This window comes from Pungitius pungitius, chromosome 1 (assembly GCF_949316345.1).
Source record: "Pungitius pungitius chromosome 1, fPunPun2.1, whole genome shotgun sequence".
Taxonomy (NCBI): Eukaryota; Metazoa; Chordata; class Actinopteri; order Perciformes; family Gasterosteidae; genus Pungitius; species Pungitius pungitius.
This window is the reverse complement of record NC_084900.1, coordinates 17,296,914-17,317,411: the sequence shown is the minus strand read 5'-3', so window position 1 is coordinate 17,317,411 and position 20,498 is coordinate 17,296,914. Positions and strand designations below refer to the sequence as shown.

General features: G+C 44.1%; 1 protein-coding gene across 1 annotated transcript; it reads right to left on the bottom strand.

Moving 5' to 3' along the window:
• Nucleotides 1–515: 515 nt before the first annotated feature.
• On the bottom strand, nt 516–19,525 carry LOC119221990 (microphthalmia-associated transcription factor-like). The gene is made up of 10 exons (XM_037478290.2): nt 19,111–19,525; nt 11,935–12,175; nt 4,839–5,054; nt 4,648–4,743; nt 4,169–4,286; nt 3,939–4,034; nt 3,787–3,840; nt 3,542–3,617; nt 2,484–2,631; nt 516–2,081 (listed from the first exon to the last, which is right to left on the bottom strand). The coding sequence occupies exons 1-10, from the start codon at nt 19,212–19,214 to the stop codon at nt 1,689–1,691; spliced, it is 1,542 nt and encodes a 513-aa protein (XP_037334187.1). The 5' UTR covers nt 19,215–19,525; the 3' UTR covers nt 516–1,688.
• Between the last annotated feature and the right edge of the window lie 973 nt (nt 19,526–20,498).

Genomic DNA, 20,498 nt, shown 5'->3' with positions numbered 1-20,498 from the left:
GCTTGAGTAAGAAAGGCTAATAATGTTACATTGTGTCGACAAACGCCCCTTTCCTACTACTTACTAAAGTACTTTGGCACTCTTCAGCTAATACATAAAGCACCAAACACAAGAATGAACATCAACAACATGTTGCATCACTGTCTTAACTCCTCTAACATCACCAGTGTAACAGAAAAAACTGTAAGGCACTTAAAATCAATTCAAATATACTTACTTTTACACTGATTTAGGGCTTATTCATAAGGAGATCACATTGTCGAGACATGACGCCGCTTTGCAGGCACAACATCAACCATTGCATAGTTTCACAAACGGAGCTTGTGCTGTAACAGGGCTCTCAATGTATGGCAGGTAGTAATAAACAAAGTCATACTAATGCAATGTGCTACAACTGTTGAAAACAAACGGACAAAATATACAACAACTATATGCCATAAAGAATCTACAATCTCATACAATATTCTGTATGCCTTTGAAAAGGCAAATACAATAGTTTATGCTTGGATGAGAAAAAGGTGAACAGATTACAGATGTCATTCCAGTGTTTTGACAATGTCATGCATGTCATACAAAATCCCAAAGCAGTCTCTTTTTAGTCCGTGGAAATATAAAGGTTCACATAATAGTGGAAAAGAAAACTTCCTTGATGTGAAATATCACCACAGTGGTGTAAAAAAATAAAAAAAATCAATAATAATAATTTAGGGAAATAGAAAATTGTAAAAAAAACTCGAAACGTGCCTCCATACATGTCTGAGTATGCAGAAATAGTAGCATTTAATCAGCTCTGAACCCTGCAGACAAGAACACAATAAAACACCGCTGGTTCATCTTTAAGTGTGTTGAAACTTAACTTATTGTGCTGCTTCATATTCATCACGACGCTGAATAACGTATTACAACAGGCCATTATCAAGGGTGATTTTGTTATTTGAATTATCGCAAAGGAGACATATTAGCTTTCTATTCTTAACGTGCTTTTGTTTATTTGTCGTTTCAAAAAGGCTCTTTTAAAGGCCTTGTCCTAAATACCTCTCAGGGGAATGTCTACTTAACATAGATACATAAATAAGATGAAATCTACAAATGATTAATATTCATCAAAGGAAAAAATGTCAACTGGATGACTGACAAACAGCCAAAAACTGTGCACAGCAATATAACATTGATGTATGAATGTCTTAATAAGGCATTGGCACATTCAAGTTCATTCTAAGACACAAGGAGTGTAAAGCACTATCGTAATAAATAGATCTTCTTTCTTCTATTATCGCTACCGATTTAAAAAGCAGTGTTTATCTAAAACAAAAAATATCTACACTATTGACCGTGATTCATAACGTCCCTAGATTCTTTGGAATCAATAGAAATAAACATAATCTAGCTTCTATTTAAAGTTTAACGCATGTCTTTTTTAAAAAATATAAAAACCTCTATTATTGTAACTCATTGTCATCAAAGCATTGATTGGAGCAAACACACTTTATAATCAGTCCTTTGAAATCCAGGTTGAGGGCTTGACAAAGACCAAGATATCACTAAAAAATGCACGAATGGAAAAGATTAAACGCATGTAAACACGGACGAGGAAAACACAACAACGGGAGAAAGCTGGGGGGGGGGGGCACTTGCAGCAGGGTGGAGACGGTCGGAGACGCACCGCAGGTATCCTCCAGCAGGGGCCGCTAACAGACCTCCTCATTCTCATCCATGCTCACGCTGCTCTTGCGACTGCTGTCCTTGGAGGTGTCCGGCGAGATGGACGAGAGCAAAGGGTCCCGCCCTCTCACCGGGGACAGGGTGTCTTCCATGAGGACGTCGTTGAGTTTGGAGCCCGGCTTGTAGTGGCCCTCCGCCGGGAAGTCGGCGTGGCCCTCGCTCAGCTCCGGGGCGCCGGGCGTCTCCGGGGTGCGGGCCGCGTGGTGCTGCTGGTGGTGATGAGGGTGGAGCGCGTACAGCTCCTGGCGACAGTCGTCCGGCGCCGTCTCCTGCTTGATGGGCCGGGCGCAGAGTTCGGGGGAGCAGAGCGCCGGGGGTGCGATGACCAGGCCGTGCGCCCGGGCCTGCATCTCTAACTCCTTCGGGTGGAAGACACATCTGGGTGAATGAGTGAATCAGCGAGGAGCTTCTCTCCTAAATTTATCTCTTTTGTCCCGTAATTGTGCGTCTCTAAATAATGATGTGAGCCACCAATCAATCAACGTCCGAGCCGAATCGAAACAGATCCCGACGCCCCTTGTCTTGTGACTAATTATTTACAAGATGGTGGATCTAAACAGCAGCCCCCCCCCCCCTTCCACACTCAGCCTTCGCTGAAGCTTGACCTGATTTTATAATGGGCTGTAATCCGTTTGGACATTACGCGAGGCGGTTAATGCTGACAATCCAGTTTCTTTCAAAATGTGTACACATGAAACATAACGTATTCCTTTTCATTTTGCTCGTTTCCTTGTCGGATTTCAATGAAACCTCTACGCTACCTGTATCCTCAGCATCAGATGCCGGTTGGCATGCTCGAGCTTCTTCTGCCGGATGTCCAGCTCCTTGGCCCTCAGCTGCTCCCGCTGAAGCTTCCGGATGTAGTCCACCGACGCCTTCAGGATTGTGCCTTTGTTCCAGCGCATGTCCCTGAGTGTCACACAGAGGAGCCCAGGTCAACGTGTACAGGGGTACAGGTCGCTGAGAGCACAAGCAAGGAGGTTCACAAGGAGGACCCCGGACCCCCGGATGGAAGCAAAGGTTGCGGCCGAGGCTCAGGCAGGCGTTATTGTGCTGGAAGGTGTTTCAAAGATAGATCAAAGCCCCCTGAGGGCAGATCATTTTTTTTTTTGATGATTCTATTCGCTGAATTCAAGTGTTGTTCATTGCGTTTCATCTACAATAACGAGCTGTGTTAAGGTCTGTTTGTAAAGGGCAGCCTCTGAGCGGGTGTCTCCGTGGGGTTGTGCGTGGGTGGAGCACTCAGCTGGGGTTTAGCAAAACAACCACGGGTGGATAGACATGACACAAAGGGCTGCTGACATCTTCACGGAGCCACGGGCGGGGTCGAAGGGCCAAGGAAGAGAAGAGCGAGCATGTAAGCGGCGCTTCTAGCCTCTAAGTATCAATACATAGAGAACAGAAAGTATTTATATACGGGTAATCCAGTGAGGTTTAATGAAATGAGATTATCCACAAGGGGGACACTTGCAGTTTGTGTTTAACCTATGACCCTTTTGTGATTGATTAAGCAGATTTAAATTATCAACAGATCTGTCTAGTGAAAAGGGCAAATTGATGAAAGGATGAGTTCATATATTGTTTTAAAAATACTAGCACTATATAAGAAATGGCGGATCAAATAAATAATTAGGTTTCAACAGTGAAGTAAATGCTCTCTTTGTGTTTCTACAGTGTTCCTTTGACTAGTCTGGTGGGGACGGACACTAACCAAAAGAGGACATGTTGTAATGGGAGAAACCCGCAAAGTTACTAATTTTGTCTTGAATAAAAGCTAGTGTTCATCAAAAAGGGAAAAAGAATAATAAAAGTAACTTACGGGTCATTGGATTTGGGGATTAAAGTTCCCAATTCCTTGATTCGATCGTTGATGTTAAACCGTCGTCTTCTCTCAACTAGAGAATGAAAACAGATAGGAAAAGAATCCACGATTAGCTCACAAACTCCCATCTAAAATATATATATTATACATTAACAAAGAAGGGGACATTTTGCCAAATGTTACCACACTTAAGTATTTACGTTTACACATTTACAGAGCAATTACAAAGCATCGAAACTCACTCAAATTATGGTTATCCTTCTTCTGCCTTTCCTTAGCCATCGCTCTGACCTCAGCTTTTGGAGGGAAAAATCCAATTTTTCGATCAATCAATGTAATCAATGGAGCAGTGCCAATCTCCAAAATGGGCTCGCAGCTAATTAACCACACGTACCCACGGGGAATCCTTCAGGCCGCTGATAGCTGTCAAATTTGTTGCCGCAGGATCCAGACTTATCCAGCATGTGCATGATGGCCGGGGTCTGGGAAACTGCGATGAATAATAATAAATAATCAACAAGCGGAGCGGAATGGATACAAATAGAAATGTCAGTGGTGCATAGGAGGATTACGGGATTCTGTATAAAACAATACACTTGGGATTCAAAGCCAGGCTTTGCTCACCGGAGTATTCCCTTTTGATGTTGGGCAGGTTGGCGGGGCACGAGTTGCTGATGGGCAGACCCTGCTGGGACATCCCCTGATTACCGTACATGTCCATGAGGTTAGCGTTCACGGGGATCTGATGGGGACACACACGGGCGGAGACGCGAAGCGGAGATGATCAGCATCGCAAGGTCGAGAGTCCCAGGTAGGGTGGGGACCAAAGAGTTTACAGGCATACGATGCGTGAAAATAGTCACAATGTCACTTATGACAGGAAACAGGGAAACAGCTGGACCGGCTCAGTGTCGAGGTAAAGTATCTCATAAATGAAAAGCATTGTAGGAAATCAAAAGGGAAAGGGAGGCTCCACGCGGGTATTCTGCAAAATCTGTGACCACTTCTTTGAAATTTGGGCAAACTGATAGAGATTGTTGGTCTCCCTACAGAAATAGTACAGGACAGCAGTCTGAAGAAGTGAGTTGCACACACACACTTACGGTGTTAGCCATCTGGAGCCCCGGGTCCATCAGGCCCAGGATGTCATCGCTGTAACTGGACTCCAGACTAATAATGTCGTCAATGACATCATCCATCTAAATACAAGACGCCGCAGAGAAAAAGGGGACATCAAACCATTGTGTCATTGTGTGAAAAAAAAACAAGCAGCTGGCGTCACGAGGGCGCTCACCTCTTTCTCGCAGTTAGAGTTGAGGGTCAGTAAGGCCATAGGGCTGTTGGGGGCGCTGTTGCCCGGCCCTGGCGGCATGCCCCCGTGGTCAGAGGACTGGTTGTGGCACGGCAAGTTCAACACCTGAGAGCCGAGCTTTCCCAGGTAGCGCTTCACCTGCTGCTGCTGGGAGTGCTGGATGTGGTACTTGGTCGGGTTCTCCAGGTGAGTCTGGACCTGTGGGCGGGCAGCGAGAAGGAGGCAGGGTGAGGGAGGTGTAAATCCTAAACTACAGCTATATTATTCTTGTGTTTTATTAGATTAAAAAGCAAACTATTTGTATATAAATGTACACAGATCAACACAAAAGACTAAATATACCTCAAAGCCTGTCCGAGCAATCCACTGTTCCGACTGCAGTATTAAAATAAACTTGAGATAGCGTTGAAAACAGATAATGAATTATGCATTTTACTTTTGAGAAGCTGTCAAAGCGTTATCTAAAAGAGCCTCAGCAGAAAACACATTTCTACATATCTTCTTTAGCTGCGACGTTCTGCTCTTCTGGGTTTATGGTGCACATATTTAAAGTAACACAATTTACACACACCCATCTCTGCTCCCCTTTGGCTATGAATACATTTGATTTCATTAATCCATTCACAGCGAACCAACCTCCGGCTCTTGACACATTGCAAACGGAGCAGTGCTGCTGCATTCCACCGTTATATTTATATTTAAACCGTCTATTCCCGGAGTTTCTTGACAAAATCTGTGGTTACTATGACACAACACCACGGAGAATTCATTGGTAAATTTAGGTACATGACGCATGTTATGACAAACTACGAAGGCTCTAAGACAAAAAAAAAAAATGCTTGAATGTTATTTTCAATAAAATAAAAAAATACCACTCAAAAAAGACTCCATTTTAAACATACCTCATACGGTTGGTATCCAAGCATCTCAAGCATCATTTACAGTAAACTGACCCGTCCAATAGAAAAAAACAAAGCGACACTTCCAAGTTAAAGTTCCATCTAAACTGAGGCGTGCTGTAGCTGCGTCCCTCTTGCTTGCCCCAGAAGACTAACCCTGCTACAGACAGGCACATCCAGATCTTTTTAAAGAAAAGCCATTAGTTATGCACATCAGGGAGGTACAATGAGCTTCTTCACATTTCTGTTGTTTTATGTAAAATCTGAATTCATCACTTGATGTCCGGATCGGCTGCTAACAGTCAGTGTCTTTGTTTTACGCGGCCACCTCTTTAACTGAAACTGGCCTCAGGCTGTTGCTTTGTCACGTCCACTTTTTTTTATTTTTATAATTGAACCCTCTGGAGACTCGGCGTGAATTCCCAATTTAAAGCGGCACAAAGAATACAGTCTCTAACATCCCTACATGTTCGGGGTTTGTCACTCATCTTGCCTGTGAATTGCATTTTAAATCGGCGACGACGTGCGTCCTGAGCCTTAGAGCCTTCGCTGCTTCCTTTTTCCAAAAAGCGGGTGTCTGTTTTGCGTGAGATCTGAGGACGTGGCTTCAGCAGAGCCGAGGAAGACAAAGTCAAAGCTCCTGTGAAAAGCCCCGTAGTCTGCACACGGCACTTGACATCTGAGACGATGTGGTTGTCATAACCCGCGGAGCCTGAGGACCTGATAAGACGGTGAAGGACTGACTTCAGAAAACACAACGGGACCAAACACGACATTTGTCATTTTGAATCATCCATGTGCATCTTTGTGTCTTTTAGAGGAGGCCTAGTTACTCACTTGTCCTACCTCTCTACCTGATTCTCAGGTCCAGAGACAGTGCCATTGTTCTGCAGGGGGAGGGGGGGCGGGGGGGGTCTCATGTGAGAGGTTTTGCATTTATCACCCAGGTATGACGTCATTAGAAGGTTGTAAAGCTGACATATTTACAGCACGTCAATTACTGACTGAGAAGAACAAAGTCCCCCTTTGGGCTAAAGTGTAAAACAATGAGATTCATTAATGTTGTTCTCAATAACCCTGTAGTCTTTGCTCTGTTATCATTATGGTGTTTAACTCGACCGGTGTGTCGATAATGATCACATTGTTACCGGATCATCCACCATAAATAGCATTACTGTACCGAAATTTGAACCATAAATGCTCTCAATGTGGAATTTAAGTTCATGTCATTTGGCTCAATAAATGCAATAAGGGATTGAAAGGGTTGCAATTTGTGTGATGATTAAATTGAAAGGTTTTGGATGTTATTTCATTTCTTTATTCCAACAAAAAGAACAGCCATAAAGAACAAGTGCACGTCTCGTTCGGTCAAAGTGGCACCTCTTGATTTGCGGTCAGTCAGCTGCTGTCATAATATTGAAAATCAAAGATTAGTTTGTGGGAAAACCTTGGTTGGAAAATCGTTAATCCGTTCCATCTCACTAGTCGGTTTCAGCCGTCGTCCCGACACGTGGGGCGTTCCCTCTGCCTCTCTCAATGTGGGAACAATATTCATTTGATAGCAGTTGCTTTGGAGAAGAAAAAAAAATAACCTCCAGAGCTTCTTTAGCAACAGCAACATCTGTTATTTAGCCTGAAAACATGCAGAAACGCACAAGTAGCAGCATTGTGCAGTATGCAGCATGCGGGTTTCATGTTGTTCAGATCCGCTACTCAGAGGCTCAGCTCCTGCTAGACTGGGGAGGTAACTATTAGAATTGAATTGATGAATCAAAAATAAGGAACACTGTTCTTCTTGTAAAGTAACTATTTAAAAAAACGTAAGACAGACATGCCTTGAGGTTAGTTGTCTGTAGGCTGAGGAAAGGCGCTTCAAAGCCTCCTTCAGGACACAGGACCATCCATTCAGAAAGCAAATGGTGTTGTCCAACAGCTCCTCACGGCAGCAGCATTTTAAAGCTCAGTGGTCGGTAACGTTACAGGAGGCGAGGGTTTCGTCTTTCGGAGCAGAATCCCGACGTGGATTGTTTCCGCATCGGCTCTGTCACTGTTCTCCTCCCCTGCGTTCCACGTTCACAGATCGGTTACGTAAGTCTTAACTCCCGTTGTTCTTTGCAACTGCTCTTGACCTTATGACCCTCAGCAAGGTCGAGGAGAAGTCAACGACAAAAGGCTTAAGGTTTTTCAGTAATATGTTGTATTTAATGAATGTGTGGTTTACCAGCACATGCAAGTGGATCTCATCTCAGTATATCTGGAGCATTATATGAATCTTTTTCATCAGGACTTCCAGACTGCCAAAGAAGAAAGACGAACGTGTTCAATACGGTCCTGACCTGTTAATCATCTCCAAACCCCTGAGATCTAGTGTTGGAGCTTTTGGGGATTCCAGAACATCTGATTGGAAACGACTGCTTCCTAAAGTTCTTTTTTTCAAAGACCTTCCGACTCTGTCTGTCTCTTCACGTCAACTTAGAGCAGAAATGCTCTCATCAACAGAACTGATAGCTGGTACCGTCTAAAAATAGAAACCACAAAAACATACAAAGGATCACTGTCGGAGTCCTTTTTTTCTTTGTATAAAAATAGTATTTTATTAGATGGAACAGCTGGATTGCAGAAGTTATGCTTGTTTATAACGATTTTATGCTACTGAGAATAAAAGGATCTTGAGCTTAATTAATTTCTACGAACAATGAATAAATTATGTTAAGACTTCAGGAATATCATGATATTTAAAAAAAATTCATAATCAACCGGAATCCCTTAATCGAAGACACGATGGGCAGATTCATCCATAATGAAAACGACGGGTCACAGCTGTACATTTATTCATTGTACATCTTCTTTTGATTGTTTCAGCTCCTCAGATGTGACGACCTTTCTATGATTCATTTGACTGAACATCGGAATATCGACATGTCAAACAAAACAAGCCCCGTATAATAGTAGATCTCCTTGGATTCTTACACATTGCATTTTGTTGCTCTATTTTCTTACTCTATAATTAGTAATAAGTCATTAATAATGAGCGTATCAATCAATGTTTAAAATACATAAATAATCATAAGTGGCAGCCCTGAACTCTTTTTCTCGTTGTTGCAGTAAGTAGCAGACCTCTTAAATATACTTAGCCAGACGAATCCAGAGGGATTTCCAAAGTTATTACACGTAATTAGATGATCTAACTACTCAGAATTAACTGCGCCCCCCCACCTCTGACCTCAGGGTGAAACGTCAATAAGTGGTCACAGGGGGGAAAAAGTCTATTCTTCTATAATATATATGTGTTTTTTTCCATCCGAGATACACTGTGATACATCCCTAACCCCGATGAAGTTGGGCAGCTCGGGACTGCGGAACGATCCCAGCCGGGGGGGGCCTTCACTTTAATTTACCCGACCTTCACTTAACGTACTCTTCCCAAAATATACACTTTGCAACTGTGACGTCAACAGCATCTGCAAGCGAAGGAAAAACAAGACGGCTTGTTGTTTATCAGCTTCTTTTTTTTTTTTGTTACCCCCCCCGGGGGCCAACACAACCCCTCAAACAGTCCAAAACACGCACAAAGCAACCTGCTGTACTGAGAGGGGACGCCGGCAAGCTGACAAACACTGATCTGTGTTTCTTTTTACTTACATGCTTTGGGCATTCCGTGATGGTCCTATAAGGATACATTAACAAGAATGCCCCCATTCGCTATGCAGCCCAGAAGAATAGGCCACTTTGTCTCACAGTTAAGCTGCTAACGTGCTCGGTGGAACTTGCAGGCGACAAGTGTGATGCTAATGTGAGCAGCTACAATCAGAGCGACCGGTGGTCTTTTACGCCTCCAATGCGGTCGTGCAAATTATGCAGAGATTTGGCAAACTACCAGTGGAACACAAACCCGGTGTCTTTAAATGACAAGTGTTGTGTTAAAATTAACATAAGCTAAAAGAGTCTGTCTTTGCTGTGTGCTACGCTGTTTATGGTTAGAATAATAATTAGAGAGCTGGTAATGAAATAAGATAATTACGAGGCTGCACAATGTACATTTTCACTAAATATCCTGAAGCGTGACCTCCTGAAAATCCACTGAAATGAGCATTTCTGTACGCTCTCTTATGTGTACCAGTCACGAGCTGCACCATTTAAGTACTTTAAAAGAAGCCTACATTTTGTACAGGGAGAGCACAATAAATCCCTTTAAAGACAAATCATATTTTTAACCCTTTTAGGAAGTTATCTTACATAAATTTCAAAGCAGCGTCCCCACCCCCCCCCCCCCCCCCTCTAAAACATGCCATGGAATGAAGGCAGTGGGGGCTAATTACGAGCATTCTTCACTGAATTAGCGTTCGGTGTGTGGTAAGGCTGTGCTCGCCTTTGTCTTGATCCCTAAACTGATCCCTTACTTATTCCCCACAAGGTCGGAGGTCACTTGGTTAATTAAGGGTCCAATCAGTCTCTAGATAAACTCATTTGAGCTTAATGTTTGCACTTTTTGAGGTCCAGCAGCTCTGCCTGGTACCCCTGAGCTTTTTGAGGACTCCGCTAATCTAGCCGCAGACAGGTGAGTAGGTTAACCCCCGCTCAACGGAGCCAAGCTGCAACGGCCTTTTTCATTTGAGGACTTCAGTCAATGAAGAATGTCTGTAAGCTCTCGCCAAAGCAGAGAAATTACTCTAACTTGATGTATTGTACACGGCGAGAGGGTTTGGGGGGTCGGGGGTGCCCTAAACCTCTCAAAGAGCTGCAGATTATGGGGAGTAAGTCATGTTTATGCTGCTTGTTTTTAATGGATACACTGTGTTTGTCCGTCGCTGCTGGCCCATGCCACACACATCCAGGGTGATGAAAGTGGGGCTGAGCCAGTAACCATGAAATCTGTGATTGGGTTGTGGATGGATTTAGATCAACACAGATTACTCAGTAACCCCCCCCCCCCCCAGAATATATCTGCTTTCTACTACACCTAATGTGGGGATAAACAATTCCAACTTTGAGTTAGTCTTTGTTTAAAGCTCCTTTCACCCCGTTTAGGGTTCCAAACAAGCGCTTTGGATTTTAAATCTGTAGATATCTTGGAAATTGAAATGCACAAACACAGTTGTATATTTGTGCATAGATTCTTTTCTGAAATGAAAAGACCTGCAGCCGTGATTGCGCAGCCTTCCAAAAATCAACAAAGGGAAATAACAAATGGAAAATAATGACAAAACCAAAAGCTTAATTGTTTTCTTTCTAAGAGAAGTAGAAAGGTTGATGCATTACATGTGTGTGTGTCTTGAAAAACTCCACAAACATTCCCGTCAACTTTGCAATGATGTAAAAAATAATGAAATCCCAAAAGACTAGAAAGCCAGAACGGAAAATGAGGCGAATCACCAGAAGTTTTGCAAGGAATAGCAAAAAGAAAAATACTTTTATGTATATTGTTCAAATCTAAATCACAATCGCACACCACGTTTTGTCAGGCCGCTAATGACCTAATCAAGATGTGCTAAAACAGAATATATTTACGCAACAGAATGCTATTAATATTTCAAACTAAATTGCTAACTCTTCTGAAAACACGCAGAAGAAAAACTTACCAAACTGCCTTGTTAAAAGGATCCCTCGAACAAAACGGTCTCCACTGGTACAGAAAATCTCAACAGTCTCCTGTCCCTCGGACTGCCAGGGAATCAAAGCTATGAAACGATGTGAATCTAGCTGAGCAAATAGGATTAAAGATGCCTAAACCCGAATGGCTGGAAGCACAGCGTGCATTAAAGAGGAATTCTCTCAGGAAAGATAATCCCCATCGACGCATTTTAACACACTTCACTCACTCCTGTGTTTTTTTTTAGTTTTTTTTTTTTTTTACACCAAGTCATAGTAAAAACCACAATTGACTGACTGTCGACACACACACACGACTCAATAAAATCTATAAATACAGCGCTGCCTGGACCACAACCAGACCGCTGACAACTCAGACCGCAACCATGACACACGCATCATCTAATTTCAGAGGTGGAAACTTTACACAGATATACTGTAAAAACTTTACACTTTGACAATCTACCATAGTTATAACTGTATCGGTATCATCTTGATATGACACATGCTCCCATGCATCCCTCTTCTCCTTCTTCTTCTTCTTCTTCTTCTTCCTCTACAGTCCCCACACTACAACCACGACCGTTTACCTTGAACACCTCCATCGGCACCTGGGGTGCAGGCGGCAGACCGGCGGGCGCGCTGACATCGATGGCGGGGGTCTGGGCCGCCGCGGTCTGTGGGCACTGGGAGGCTCGCTGTCTCCGCTGTTCCCGGCGCTCCTGCTCCTGAAGCTGCTCCCGCATCAGCTGCTGCCGCAGCAGGATGCGTGATGTCACAGCCGAGGAGCTCAGGGGGGGCTTGGAGGAGCTGTGCTCGCCCGACGGGCCGCTGCAGATGTGCAAAAAGCAAAAAAAAGAAAGGTGACGGATGAATGAGCGGGAGAGAGAAGTGAAGACGGGCGAGGGAGAGCGGATGGGGGGCGGGGAGGGGGAGGGGAGGGGAATAGGGAAGGTGAGGGGGGAGAGCGGCGAGGAGACAGAGTGATAACGGCGGGAGAGGGTAGAGAGAGGTCAGACGGGGAAGGAGAGGTCAAGCAAAAGAGACGAGAGAGGAGGAAGATCAGAGGGAAGGAAAGTTAGGAGAAGATGAAGGGCAAGCAGATGGAGTAGAAGGTTAATATGAAGATAGCTGAAAGAGGGGTGGAGATCAAAAAGAGAATCTACACTGTCGGTGGATTCAGGGGTTTTAAAACTAAAGAACCTCAGATTTTCTTTTCTGTCTGATATGATAGAAAACGAAAAGTATTTGGGTTCAGGAGCAAAACAAGCAATTTCAAGGGAGAGGGACAGAAAATGTACTGTGTTCGATCCAAATGACGTATATGAGGCAGCCTTTTAGGAAGTGGGATTGATTGGTTAAAGAAATAAAACACTAACTGGCATAGAATACACTGAGGAATCGATAATCATAAAAGACATGTTTCATGTAAAACACATATTCAAAATTCAGCTTTTCTTAGAACTTCGTCCCAGGAAACAAATACTCCGTCGGAGCATCAATTATAACTTCAAAGAGCTGGACTATCTGATTCTGAGGCTTTAGGAGCACTGCACTCGCAGAAAAGAGGAACAGTTTTTGTAAAAACATAAATAAAAAAAAACCTCTTGCTTCAGTTTTCCCACTCCCTTAAATTTAGACGGCGCCGGCAGCCCTAAAATAGAGCGGCTCTGCTGAAGCAGAAGTCGTCGGTATGAAGCCTTCGTCGAGTGAGTGATCCTCCAGACGAAACACAGGAAAACGGCTGGCCAATCCAGCTGTGCAGTAATCGCACTAATTAGCCGGCGGAGTCAAACACGGCCTCGGTCTGCAGCGTGTTCAGTGGGCGTCGAGCCCTCGACATGCCACGATTCTCTCCCCAGCACCGCGTGCAATCTCTCTCTGTCTGACACCAACACCCCACTGGACCCTGCGCAAGGGCCGAGACGCACGTGAGGCCGTCTCATCCGTGTCTGAGGGGCAACGCCGATGCAGATGAACTGATTGTGAATGCATGTAATAAATGAATTACAGCGGAACAGTTTGCTCTCTGAAAACACTGCTTTGGCTCTCTCAAACTCCGTCTGGAGAGAGACTTTGTGCATAATTCCTTTGTCTGTGTGAGTGTGGGTGAGTGTGTATTTCCTTTAATCCTTTGAGTTTCAAACGAAAGTCACTGGATCTAATAATATAAAAGGTTTTTTTCTTTCTTTTTAATCCGACTCCTGTCTTAACACTAGTTTCATTTCCTTTAAATGTCAATCTCCATCAAAAATACTCACAAAAAGTACATTTCTTAAAATACAGACGTTATTATTACCAAAAATATAGTTGAACATCTTTATGATCTTAAATTACTTAAAACAGACCTTACTGTACATCAGAAATCCTCACAGCGACAATGCTAACGTGCTAATCTTCATCACTTACCATGCTTACCATGTACACCTTTATTAGTTTAGCCTGTTAGCATGTTGACATGCAGATTGTTGTTGGTTATGTACGCAGCGTTGCTGGTGGAGCTGGAGTCAAAGTGAGGGGATCACCAACGTTATTGGGGAATCATTGTTTGGGCATCGACCGTATTTCAGCATGGATTTAAACTGAGGCGGATATTTTTATTCTCAAACTATAAAATCTTCAGTGCCCTCTGCTGGACCGAATACATTACGCGTCACTGCTTCTAAATGACCTTAAATAAATCATAGTTTTTTCTACACAATAATTCATTGTTTTGTGTTTTTAACACTCAAAATATAATCACTGTTAATACATGTGTAACCTCTATGTTGCTGGGTCGGTAAGGCTGCATTTCTCAATAAATAATGACCTCATCCTAAGTGTGAAAACACTTTTTAAAATTTGAGGATGGGATACGGTCAAGGTATGTTTTTTAAAAATAGACGGGTTTGTAAAAGAGATCTAAAGCGACTTGTTGCACCTCATGATTTTTTTTTCTTCGATTACACATTCTTTATTACCAGGTTGACTTGTGTGTGTGTCAGTGTGTGCATGGGTGACCAGAAGCCCCTCTACAAAGCAAAGCCCGCTCTCTCTTTCTCTCGCTCTCTCTCTCTCAATTTCTTCCTTTCAAGTGTGTGATGGCTTTTAGCCAAACACACCTCTTAGCACATAAAAGCTCTTTTGTCCTTTTTAACCTTTTCCCTCTTGTGTGTGTGTGTGTGTGTGTGTACACCTCCCCTCGTTTTTGTGTGTATCACAAAGACAAAACCAAAACACAAACACAATAGCTGTACAGTTCTGACGAGCCCCACCCACCCAACTCATGATTCCCTTTGACTCTGCTCATTACGCTTCTCCATCGTGGGTCAGACAGTCGGACCTGAGTCTTTAATGTCGGTTTCTGAAAAGCAGGCCGGCAAAGAACGGAGAGAGAGGGGGAGGCGAGCAGAAATGTTCAGTGCAGCCACAGAGGTCTGATCCGAGTCAAAAGGAAAACTCGTGCAGGCCTTACAGAGGGCTACAGCCAATAGCTCTGCCTCAAGGAGACTTTAAAACTGGTACAAAAAAACGTGTTCAAACTCTTTAAAAAAGTAAATGTTATTCTGTAAAGTGACACAAACTCTTTGCAACCCTTTAGTTAAAAATCAATAACCAATTCCATCGAGTCCATGCTGGTAGGATTTGGATTGTTCGCATACTCACAAACAGTCAAACAAGCACGGTCTGCACACTTGCACTCCAACGGCCTCCATGTTTGTTTTTATTATTCCCTGAGGGTGCACCACCCGCCCTTGGAGAGCAATGAAAGTCACGCCAGTGGTGGCGCAGCGCCGACAGTGTGTCAGAGGAGGCGGGGGGGGGGGGGGGGGGGGTCTCCGGGGGCCCCGGCCTGGAATCTCCAATCACCACGCAGCACATCAGGGGGGGACGCACGCTGCCCATCAACAGGCTGCTTTTAAATAAACCCCGCCGGCGTAAACGTCGGGTCGCAGCCTTTGGCCGCCGCGTTGGGTCTCCAATGCGTCCACTTCAGAAACCGTTGAATGCTCTGAGAAATGCATCGTCAGAGCATTTCTCAGAGCATTCAACGGTTTTTCTAATTAGCTTCGAGTTCAGCTCCACTGTGCAGCATAACACGTTGTCCTGCACGTGCATGGCGTCTTTGCGAAATAAAGAGGAAGTTCAAATGTCTTCCAATGAAGTGTCCATATCGCCAAAATCATACCCGGGGGCCAGAGAACACAACCTCCCCAGCCCAGAGAACATGACTCCGAACAGGCAACTACAACGAGGTAAATACTTAGAACCGATGGAACTAAATAAAAGCCTTTAAGTGCCTTAAACCTTCTACAATGTGTTATAGCCAGAAGGGAACGTCTCTGCTGGTTATAAACCAGAGGTCGGATGATATGAAAGTCCATGAACAAATGATGCTGCTTGTCACTTGATTATTACTTAATTAAATATAAACATGAACTCATTAGCTTCTGATGTACAGGAGGGACAAACGCCTTGCTCTTAAAAAAAAGAGATCACCACGTTTAATCCAAAGGAGGAGGGTTTCATACGGTTGCTTAAGGCAGGCCGAGTTAGTCCGTGAGGTTTTCTGGTTCATCCAAACACGGATGTTCTACTATAAAAACAAAGGAGCTTATTGCAGCATCACCGAGGGCCTATATGCCTTCTTACATTATAAAGGAAACCATTCATATCTCGACAGGACTCAGCCCTGATATTCCACGCACAATAACCCTTTAAAAGTCTGTAACTGAGCGTGACAATTCTTGCCCTTTTGAGAAAATGACCAAAGGGTTTTATGGTGTTTTGAGCGTCTCAACGGTGATGGGAAGTTAAAGAGAAATCAGTGTTTTAATACCGAAAGCTTTTGCTAAAATAAAAACCTCAGGTGTACTTTTTTCTCCTCACTCATGCTCTTGTTTGCTTATTTTTATCATGGTTCTTCATCAATGTGAGAAAAAAAAAAAGGTTCCAGCGAAATGTAATGAGAGAGACAATAGAGCAGAAGACTGGAAATCAACTCCAGGCCGGACTTCTTAACCCCAATTCTGTGCGTGATTCTTCTCAACGCCATGAGAATCAAAAACATCCATGCAGGCTCTGTAGGAGTTAAAAACTGAACAATGAAGGACACGCAGCACTGTAGGCTCTTTCTTTCACGTAGAAATATTAAATGAGTTAATAAACCCATGCTCTCAAAAGCGAGGATCTGCTTAATTCCCATGAAAGTAAACTCAGTGGCTTGTGGTTAGCCAAAGCAAGCAATGTGTAGACCTCACATTGGGCTTGGTTCATGTTCATCGGAATATTTCACGATTTTGCACTTTTACACGGACCGTTTAAATTAGACCCTTTGAGCCGTATAATGTGACATGGGAAGGGATATGTTTTTCAGCGTTGTTGCAGTCCCTCCTGGTCACCAACAGAGGCAGACAAAGGTCATATATCACTATTTTTAATATACATTTAGCAAAGCAAAAAAAAAAAAATCTAAAGTTTGAAAAATATTTGGTAATGAAAAAATGAAAATCATACACAAAGTCATCAGATAGGTTTTTGGATTGTGGATGAAGGCCTTTATCTCTCTACGGGTTCAGCAGCCTCAACCCGACAAATATAACTTCAATTATTTTGGTTTTGCCAGCGTGAAACTAATCTGCAATAACCATATTTGTAAGAGGGATTTTTCCCTATTTATGATCAGGTGTCTACTCTGCCATCCAAATTGAAATGTTAGTATTTAAAGTCAATACTAAGCTTTGGCACAGGTCTTTGTGGCATTAAAGACATGTTCTCTTGTTGATGAACCTTTTGTAAAATATCAAGCTTCTTCCATAATTTGCCTTGTGCAATTGCAAAGCACAACCTCATTTGGAGTTTGCACGCCAAGTAAGCCTGCAACTAATGATCCCCCAGCTCTCGCTTTCAAATATAACACATCCCCTGCTAATTTTGCACATCTTATTTACACTGCATGGACTATTTCTTCCCCGTCTGTCTCACGTCTATGTTAGGCACAAAGCGTCTGGCACATCTCAGGCAGCAGTCACTGTTAAAGTTTATATTATAGAACAAAAATCTAAAATGACCTTTTGTCACACCAGGCCCCCCCCCCCCCACACGTGACGAGACGCCGCACGCCCCAGCAATCAATCACAACAAGTGTGTCCGTTTGGAGCAACAAACGTCTCCAAAACAAACGCATGCAGCGTGACTATCGTGTGCCGGATCATCCTCATGTGACGCTAAGAGGAAGTGGGATACGTTCATTTTAAACAAATGTTTCACACAGCTTATGAAAATACTGTGTGATACTTTGCTCATCCTGAGGCTGTCTGGCACTGGAACAATTCAGCTCAGATTCAGCTCCTGAATGTGCAGCCCGGATAATCACATTTCACTAATGACGAAATTAGTTTAAAAAGCAGAACTGGGTCAAAGGTTAAGACTGGGCAAGACGACAGATTTTTTTTTTCTCTCTCCCTGAACTGAAGTTTTGGCTGAAGTTTTGGGGGAAAAAAACAACAACAACGCTATGGACTTCCAGTCCACAAATAAAATGTCCAGAAGGGGTGGGGGGGTGAAATCAGGATTGGACCAAACGTCTGCAATAAGAGGTCCGTCTGAACACAGAGGTGTACTGTGCTCCGTGTGTCTCGACCTGACAATGAAGCCATGCAATAGAGCCGAACAACATGACGGAGACGAGCGGACACAACATTCAGACAGCGTTCTGTTAATAGATGCACCGTCATCGTCCTCGTCAACGCCGTCATGAGAAAAGGCGTTGCGTAATATATTAACATGACCCAAAAGCACAGAGTCAGGTTTCTTTGAGTAATAACTACAAATACATTGGGTTATATTCTATCTGGTCACCAATCCTAATAATATTCTGGCACTTCATCGGTGCCGTGACGACAGGCCTCAGCTTCTGAGAAGAGCTCATTTCCTCAAAGGAATTAGTTTCACATTTGGGGAAATATTTGAATTTGCTTTCATGCCCAAAGACGTATGGTGGTGACCACTCACCCATTTGGTCCTATTCGATGAGAAGCTTCAGCTGTTTGCCTCATGTTTACCTGAATAATGGAGACTCAAAGGGGCTTTTACCAGTTTCCACCTATACGTACGTTTCCCAAAATGCCAAGCTGTTCCTTTGAATCCCTTCCTAAAATCCCCGTGCAGGTTCTGAGTAATTTGACTGCACTGACGGTATTTGAATGTCACGTCAAACAGACGCAGCAGACGGCCCACAGAAAAAGGTGGTGACAGGTCAAATCAGACCACGTAGACCTGACTCAGCTCAACTGTCATCAGAGGCCTCCATGATGTTCGTGTGGATGTCCCTGAGCAGAATTCCGTAAACACAGAAAGGACGGCCCTTGATTACAGAGGAGGTCTGGTCTGTTCACACAGAGCTCCAACCACCTTCCAACTGAAGACTCCTTCCACAGACGGCGACCCACCCGTCCCAAATAGTAAGTGACCTGTGAAGCCACCTGCCTGCTCCACCACGAGCTAATATTTGAAGTTGACGTTGACAAGACAACACCCAAGTGTTGCATAACTTCATGCCAGCAGAAGAACCGGGAGGAACGAGAGAGAATGGAGGGGGGGGGGGGGGGGGGCACTTTGAATTCGGCTACGTGAGCCCACAGCTGGGACCAACATCTGTACACAAAGCCCGGACTGGCGCGCGACAAACGCGCAGGAAAGCAAAGGTCTGCAGCCCAGGACCAGTGGAGCAGCCGAGGCGCCCGGGGGGGGGGGGGGGGGGGGCGTGGGAAATACGAACAACTGACCTGTTTTTCAGGGGTTGACTCTTCAGTTCGTAATACGTTTTAGGTTCCTCTTGAAACTCCTCTCCGACCTCGAAGTCGAGAACTATTCCCGACTCGGCCTGCATGTTTTTGTCGGCCCTTTTGGGGAGAACGCGTCGCCCCTTGTCAATAAAAAAATCTATAAATGAAAAATAAAAGACTCAGACGGACGATATTCGTGCCGCTGCACTCCGCTCGGTGTCAACCGCTGTAAACGGAGCCGGAGCTACGACTACAGCTACCGGCATGCACCTCGGCTGTCAATGTGAGCGTGGGTTTCATTGGCTGCAACAATGTGGAGGGAGGGGGAGGATTTCCTCGCACAAGTTTAATTCCCTCCGGTGATAATGACTATTCAGAGTGAACAGCCTGACATCTTCACTCCTTTGCTTTGAATGATCCGAGTTACAAAAACTATCCATGTATTTATTACGGAAAGCCTTTACGGACAATTAGCACTCTTCACTATACATATGTATATTTGATAGTTAATCAAACTTTGATAGCTTGATCAAGCTATCAAATATATCTATACATTCCTTTTCATTGCTGCTCATTTCCACTACAAAAAAAATCTAGAAATAGTCAGTTACTGTAATCCTCACTATGTATGGGCGGATCTTGCTGCTGTCACAGGTGATATAACGTGATCTAAAAAAATAAAATGTTTCTGCTGTTTAACTTTGGCATCTTGCATTCGCTTCGCTGCGTTTGTCTCATCGTCCCTGAAGTTCAATCATGCACCGAAAGTCCAAACAAACCCGGAGGAAAACCTGTTTCCCTCCGTTTCCTGTGCAGACGGTCTGACCCGAGGCCACTGCTCGTGCTCCCCGCAGCTCGTCGCTCCTCTTTCACTTCGCCGGACTGGTCTCCGCCACCAGGGGGCAGCACATGTGCTGCGGGACCACCGGGAGGGGGGGGGGCACTTTCTTTCTATTACAAAATGTAAATTTAAGCTCAACGTTTGCATTGCCCTCATCCTGCTTGACTGGTTTAGGTCTGCGTATCACTGAGGCAAATATCATGTAAAATGTGTGTTTGCTGGGAGGCCCAGACACCAACATTTTTTTTAATCCTTAAATGCCACAGTGATGAACCAGAATAGGAGACAGAATGGATGTGTTACAAAGGGCCCAGAGGCGGATGAAAAGCAAGTTACAGTCAGAAGAGGAGATCGGCGGTGCTTCACATGCAGGCAAAGAGGACGGAGACGGACGCACAATAGACCAGACAACGCGTTTTTCTGGGTGTTGTTGGGGTGAGCAGTGGCCCTGATTACAAAGCCCCCCCCGCCCCCCAGCTGAGGGAACCCCCCACAGTTCGTAGACTACAATGCTCTTTGTAATTCCTCAAGTGGGTACAAATATTTG

Excerpts from the sequence above, each read along its gene's own strand:
- LOC119221990 (XM_037478290.2), bottom strand. The coding sequence starts at position 19,214 with ATGCAGGCCGAGTCGGGAATAGTTCTCGACTTCGAGGTCGGAGAGGAG. Across the intron at positions 5,055-11,934 it reads TGCCGATGGAGGTGTTCAAG|GTCCAGACTCACCTGGAGAA; the intron begins GTAAACGGTCGT and ends GCCCGCCCACAG. Across the intron at positions 2,632-3,541 it reads ATCCCCAAATCCAATGACCC|GGACATGCGCTGGAACAAAG; the intron begins GTAAGTTACTTT and ends TGTGACACTCAG.